Source organism: Podarcis bocagei, assembly GCF_964188305.1.
Source record: "Podarcis bocagei genome assembly, chromosome: 3".
NCBI classification, from domain to species: domain Eukaryota; kingdom Metazoa; phylum Chordata; class Lepidosauria; order Squamata; family Lacertidae; genus Podarcis; species Podarcis bocagei.
In genome coordinates this window covers 55,477,110-55,483,109 of record NC_138127.1, presented here as the reverse complement: position 1 = coordinate 55,483,109, position 6,000 = coordinate 55,477,110, and the positions used below count along the sequence as shown (strand labels likewise).

The 6,000-nt window shown below is 43.2% G+C and overlaps 2 protein-coding genes across 8 annotated transcripts in view; one reads left to right on the top strand and one right to left on the bottom strand.

Moving 5' to 3' along the window:
• Positions 1-1,490: 1,490 nt before the first annotated feature.
• Positions 1,491-4,914, bottom strand: GTF2H5 (general transcription factor IIH subunit 5). The gene is made up of 3 exons (XM_081187470.1): positions 4,782-4,914; positions 3,443-3,500; positions 1,491-2,141 (listed from the first exon to the last, which is right to left on the bottom strand). Exons 2-3 carry the CDS (start codon positions 3,475-3,477, stop codon positions 1,961-1,963), a joined length of 216 nt encoding a protein of 71 aa, XP_081043596.1. The 5' UTR covers positions 3,478-3,500; positions 4,782-4,914; the 3' UTR covers positions 1,491-1,960.
• Positions 4,915-4,989: 75 nt separating this feature from the next.
• The window catches only part of SERAC1 (serine active site containing 1), a 32,108-nt gene continuing 31,097 nt past the window's right edge, over positions 4,990-6,000 (top strand). For 2 of the 7 annotated variants that reach the window (XR_014006230.1, XM_081187430.1), the window contains exon 1: positions 4,998-5,149. Coding sequence is in view for 2 of the 7 variants with exons in the window: in XM_081187430.1 (XP_081043556.1) it covers positions 5,055-5,149 (95 nt within the window). In the remaining 5 variants the exon portion in view is untranslated. Of the gene's footprint in view, positions 5,150-6,000 lie in introns of all 7 variants that reach the window. The other 5 variants (XM_081187434.1, XM_081187432.1, XM_081187431.1 and 2 more) reach the window with 4 other exon arrangements.

The following is a 6,000-nucleotide window of genomic DNA, read 5'->3' as shown; positions in this document are numbered from 1 at the left end:
ATCACATATGCACTTTATAAATCCAATGTATATAAAGCAGGGAGGTGAGAGAGCACAAAAGGAAACTAACAGGGGAGGGGAGAAGGAAAACAGCATGAAAGCAGAGCCAAGTAGTGGGATTGTGGATGCTGCTTCCTTGCATGTAGTCCTGAAAGCTGGACAAATAATCTCATAGGCCAGCTGCTGCCTTCAAGCTGCTTGTGGGTCATTCTTGCCCTAGACAATTCCCTTGCACTGTGCCAGGATTCTCTTTCAATGCACATGAGAAGCCAAAATTATTAAACTGGGAAAACAAGATTAATAAAACCCCATTTTAATTGCTTAAGCATGTTACCAGTGCTTGAAAAAGTGACAACTCCTTCCTTTTTCCTGCATAAGTAATGAACTAACTGAAAGAAACCATGCATCTGTTTAAAATAAAATAAATCTCCGATTTCTCACTCTCTTTTTATAAGGAAAGCAACAGACTGGAGGGCAAGGGAAGCAGCTATGCCATTCTTTCAATTTGTTTTGGATTTTTTTAAAAAAACAAATTGTTGTAAAACCTGGTAAGCTCCCCTTACTGGTATATTTTCTCATTAATAAGCCTTTTAGACCAGCAGGTGTGTTTGATTTAAATCAGAATCTTAATAGATTATTGGTGCTATCTCAAGCATCTGAGAAGAAATGGCTTGCTCTTTCCCTTAAGATTCACATTCTGATTTCTCCCATCCATGCACAGCAACAAGCTGAAGCTTAGCATACAATTTTTTTTTTTTTTGTAAAAGGAAGAGAGGAAAGCCTCTTGACACAATAAGGGATTGATATGGCCCACTAGGTAGAGCATTGACCTTGGACCCACATACAAAGGTCATGCTACCCAGAGAATGACTGCATAGCCTTAAGCATCTTCATCTTCAATCTGTACAATAGGAACAACACAGGGCTTTTTACCCTTAAATATTACGAGTCCAAAGGCATTAAACGTGATTTGTGTGTTATAATTGGTAACTGTGTTGCATCACCATAATAGCCACTTAGCAAGTGACATGATTTTAAATTAATGGGAAAACATCTGCATTGGTAGAAGCAGGTGCAAGTAATGCATACTAACCTTCTCAGTGCCCAAAAGTATAATTCCTTCCTGTTTTTTAGATTTCATAATTAGCTATAAAATCTTTATTGCACTCTATTTTTATACAAGATTGTAAAAGCTTGAATAAAAGTTTCAAACTTCATTTCAGTAGGGTTCATAATGAACCCTATAAATCAAAAGAAGAAAATTCCTGAAATGCTAAAAAATAAAAGCCTGACCAAGCCAAGCACAAGCACACTTTCCAACAGTGCAATCTCTACTCAGAAGTAAATCCTACTGAATTCAACTGGGCTTACTCCCAGGTAAGTTTGCCTAAGACTGCAATCCTATACACAAACCTGATGAAACTTAGTGAAATGCAGTTCTCTAAAAATGTATAAGACAGAGCTATAAACCTGTTGAAAATTATTCAATGTTATGCAGGATTCATATTATTGTTTATTTTTCAAGGTCCATCGCATGAAGTTTGGTAGTCTCCTTTGGTCCTGTAAAAAGTCGCACAATCCATTAAAAACGGAAGGCATATGTGCTTTAAGGTTATCTTCCCTCTAAAAGGAAAGTTACAAAGAATAAACAATATGAATATTGATTTCTCCCACCCTCAGTAAAGCATAGCCTAAAGTTCAAACAAGTAAACTCTAAAATCACTTGCAGTGGCAGACACTTTACTGGCTATCAAAAAACTATACTTCATAGTCTGTAACTACCACAGCAAGAAAATCAAGGAGAATTTTTGAACATACAATCTAATTAAATAGTTTATTTGCTACAGTGACTTTTGCTATTGAATCCCCACCAAATCTATTACCAGGAATATCTACACATAAAGTTTCAGTTCCACATTTATTGATTGTAGTTAGACACAGACAATTCCAGTCCCATTTTCTATTTTTGTGTAATGGGAAAAGAGTTCTGGTCCATTAACTCTCCCACTTTCTCCTGCAGGAAGTAAACCATCTCAGCTAACACAAAGACATGTGTTTCATCCAAGTCTTGTATGATGAACTTCTTCCCCAGGGCATTTGTTTCATCCAAGTACAGCAGAAACTGCTTCATGGCTGGGTCACTGTGGAGGCACAAATAAAATGGTCACATCACATGATACTTTAACTGAATTAAATTTACACTGTTTTGGAATAACTGAACTATAAGGCAGCTCAGGAGTACGTTTGCAGGACTGGTTTGTTACTTACCTCTGTAGTCATGGAAACTGGATGGTCTTCAGAAGCATTACTGAAATCCCCAGAGTGCTCTAAAGTTATTACATAGCTGGTGAGCTTCAGAAAAAGAAATTGGGAGTGCTGCAGTTAAGACCCCTTTTGAAAGCTAGGAGTCTGAGCAGCTTTTTGAGCTTAACCTATCAAAATACAACTAAAATTCAGTCAAGCTGTTTATAATGTAAAAATCTGGCCTTCAAATAGGCTGAGCTGGACAGGGAACACAATCATAGAGCTACGGTAGTTGTATTATCATATGGCTATGGTAGTAGGAATGATAGCTGTATTACAAGCAACAATACTTTTCAACTAGAGGGGAAAGTAAATGTGGTATAACACACAAAAATTAAAGCATAACATATTGCAGGGTTGTTCAACAATTTGAAGTAAGATATTTATTTTGTATCTCAAGAGTCTTGGATTTAGGAAAGGCTATGCCACTTTTTCGAGTCTCGTACTTTTATTCATACTCTATGCCAATGATTTCATTCAGGAATTATAATAACCACTTTCCAGTTTCACTTATGTCATTTCATTCATTATTGTTTATAAAATTTGTCCATCACTTTAGCTTAGCCAGGGCAACCCAAAGCAACTTTCAACCAAACAAACCCTCCTGCCAATAAATGCATTAAAATCAAGAGGAAAATGAAATACACTTAAAACATTCTGCTCACTTAAAAAGGCCAGATAGTTAAAAAACAAAGGCCAGGTTATAAAGGAAAGTTTTTGCCTGGCACATAAAGATATATAATGAAGGTGCTTGGTGAACCTCCCTGATGAGAGCATTCCACAAACAAGGAGCCACCACAGAAAAGGCCTGTTCTCATGTTGCCACACTTTGGACCTCTCACAGAAGAGGCACCCAAAGAAGGGCCTAAGATGACAATCACATGGTCCAGGTTGATTCATAGGGGGAGAGGCGGTCCTTGAAGTATTGCTGTCCCAAGCCATTTAAGGCTTTATAGGTCAAAGCCAGCACTTTGAATTGGGCCCAGAAACTGATTGACAGTTAGTGCAGTTGGGCCAGGATTAGTGTTATATGCTTAAATGGTCTTGCCCCAGTGAACAACCTGGCTGCTGGATTCTGCACCAGCTGAAGTTTCTGAACCATCTTCAGAGGCAGCCCCACATATAATGTGCTACTTACCATTCTATAAGTATTCCTTTCAAAACATTCACCATCTTCACAAAAGGTATTCAGACTCCTAAAGAAACCGATAAATAAAAAAGGAGTAAAAATATATGTGTGACACAGTTTATAGGAGAATAAATTTTACTGAAGTTTTAAGGCTTCAGTCCCACAACGCCAGAGTTGGCCACGACTGGACCTAATGGTAAGGGGTCCCTTTACCTTTAGCTATGGAAGAATTCAGGAAAAGAAGCTTCATTGAAACCAGTTAGGTATTTTGCATGCACAGAATTGCATTCTCAATCACCTTACAACAAATAAAAACAAGATGCTAACATTACGCATTATTGGCTGTTAAGAGAAGTTGCTGAATTACAACTTATTACTAAACTGAAAACTAGGGAGAGACCTGGTCTGAATAGAGATATTAGATTCTTGTCTCATTCCATATGCTAAAGCTATTTTTGGTCATCTGCATACTATCCCTTGCTTTTTCCTGTAGGACTAATTGCAGTCGTTAACAGTTGTCAACAGGTTTACCATACCCATTGAGTCAATCACCCATTTCCTACTACCCTTCTGAGAAAAACCCCACCCTCCCACTATATACTGTTACGTGTGGCAAACCTGGAAGTATTTTACCTGGAAGTATTTTACCGGGTTTCACTGCACGCGCATGTGGAAACCTCGGGATCCGACAGGACCTCCGGAATGGATCCCGTCCACAACCAAAGGTACCACGGGATAAGGGTCTAGTGACTTCTGTTTCAGTGTATCTGAAGAAGTGTGCATGCACAGGAAAGCTTAGTTGGTCTCTAAGGTGCTACTGGACAATTTTATTTATTTTTATTTTTTTTCATTACGCGTTAAAAAAATTCTGAATGCATACCAGTATTTAAACACGTACTAGCACTCAAAATAGAATCACAGAATTGTAGAGTTTGGAAGGCCCATCAGGGTCATCTAGTCTAACCCCATGCAGTGGAATCTGTGGCCCAACGTGGGGCTCCAACCCACAACCCTGAGATTTAGAGTCTCATACTCTATGTAAGTAAAAAGTAATATTTTCAAGAAAGAAAGGGGGGGGAGCTATCATTCATGAGCTAGAGGCTGTCAGGTTTAGAATCAGGTGGCGGGGACAAAGCTGCCTTAACCCATTCGCACATTTCAGCGTTGGCCACCAGGCATCACATCAGCCTTTCTCTACACACAACACAACACAACAAGAGGCTACGCGAGGCAGGAAGAGGGAAACTGAGGGGCGCGAGGACAGCTACTCTGGCCGAGGGAAAGCGCTGGCGGCGAACACGACAAACAAGGGGAATTGGTGGGGAGGGGGAGAGAAACACCCTCTTACGTTTCACACAACCGGCAGCATCCCCTCAGAGGCGGAAAAATAAACCAAGGTCTCGCCTCTCCAGCAAACCGGAAGAGGCGTGCGCAGTTGAAGCCGCCGAGCTCCCGCCCACCACCCCTCGCGCGTCTTGGCTCGCCGTGGGATTGGCTGGAATCTGCCGGCGGCGGCTGCTGCGCGCGTGCGTGCGTGGGGGGGGGGCTGTGGGCGGACGCGGCGCCCACCGCAGAGAGCGTAGGCGGCGCCGAGAGCGTCTCTGTTCGTTGAGAGCTGGGAATGGGCAGATGGGCAGGTAGGCGGGGGCGCGAGGAGGCTGGAGCTCATGGGCGGCCGCGGGGATGCGGTGCTGAAGCCGGCGCTCCGGAAGGCAGGTGAGGCTGCGGGGGGCGGACTTAGCGCTGGGGGAGGTCACACGCGGCTTTAGCACAGCTTTACCCCGGTCCCAGGCCCGCCCGCCTGCCTGCCTGCCTCTGCTCCTGCTTCGGGCGGTGGCGAATGCTTTCGTCGTTTTGGCGGGGCGTCTAAGCCCTCAGCCCTATGCGCCCCCCTTTGGGAGTAAAGCTCCCCTCGCCCTCTTTTGCACTTAGGGGTTTTATTCCGACGGAGACGTGCCTGCATGGATGGAAGGGCTCTTTGGAGAGACGCTTCTCTTCCATTCCGAATTAAAACCTTTCTCCTCCCTTAATGTCGTCACTCAAAATTCGAAGTTAGTCATCGCTCCCACAGCCGCCAGGCTTGGATGTGTTGCTCCGGAACCGTCGCTGCGGAGCAAGTTAACGCGGTTATAACATAAGCCACTTTACTGAAGCGTCGCGTTTAGGCGGTTTCGATGGCTTTAGGAGTCCAAAGGCCATTTTTGTAAGGGGTGCTTTAATTGGCTTAGATAGACACACGATCAGTTTCAAGTGGGCTCTTTAGCTGTCTGCCGTGCTTGCAACAGTCGCGGGTGGTGCATTCCAGATTGCATCGTTCTCACTGAGTCACTCGTGCAAACGCACAGACAGGCCCATCCCCACCCACATGTGCCTCCCTAAATACTAAGATTTGCATGAAGGCTTTTTTATGGGTTGAGGGATGGGTGGGAAGGAGGCGGCTGCATGCAAGAGCGTTCTAACCACTGGATCCAAGCAAGTGTTGGAATATAAAGCAGACTAGTTTCCTGCATTGAGGTGATAGTCTGGGTGATGGGCCATTAAGAGAACAAAGGAAAAAGGGCTCTGTG

Coding starts and splice junctions, on each gene's coding strand:
- GTF2H5 (XM_081187470.1), bottom strand. CDS start 3,477: ATGGTGAATGTTTTGAAAGGAATACTTATAGAATG. Junction 2,142..3,442: donor AAAGGAATACTTATAGAATG/GTAAGTAGCACA, acceptor GTGCCTCCACAG/TGACCCAGCCATGAAGCAGT.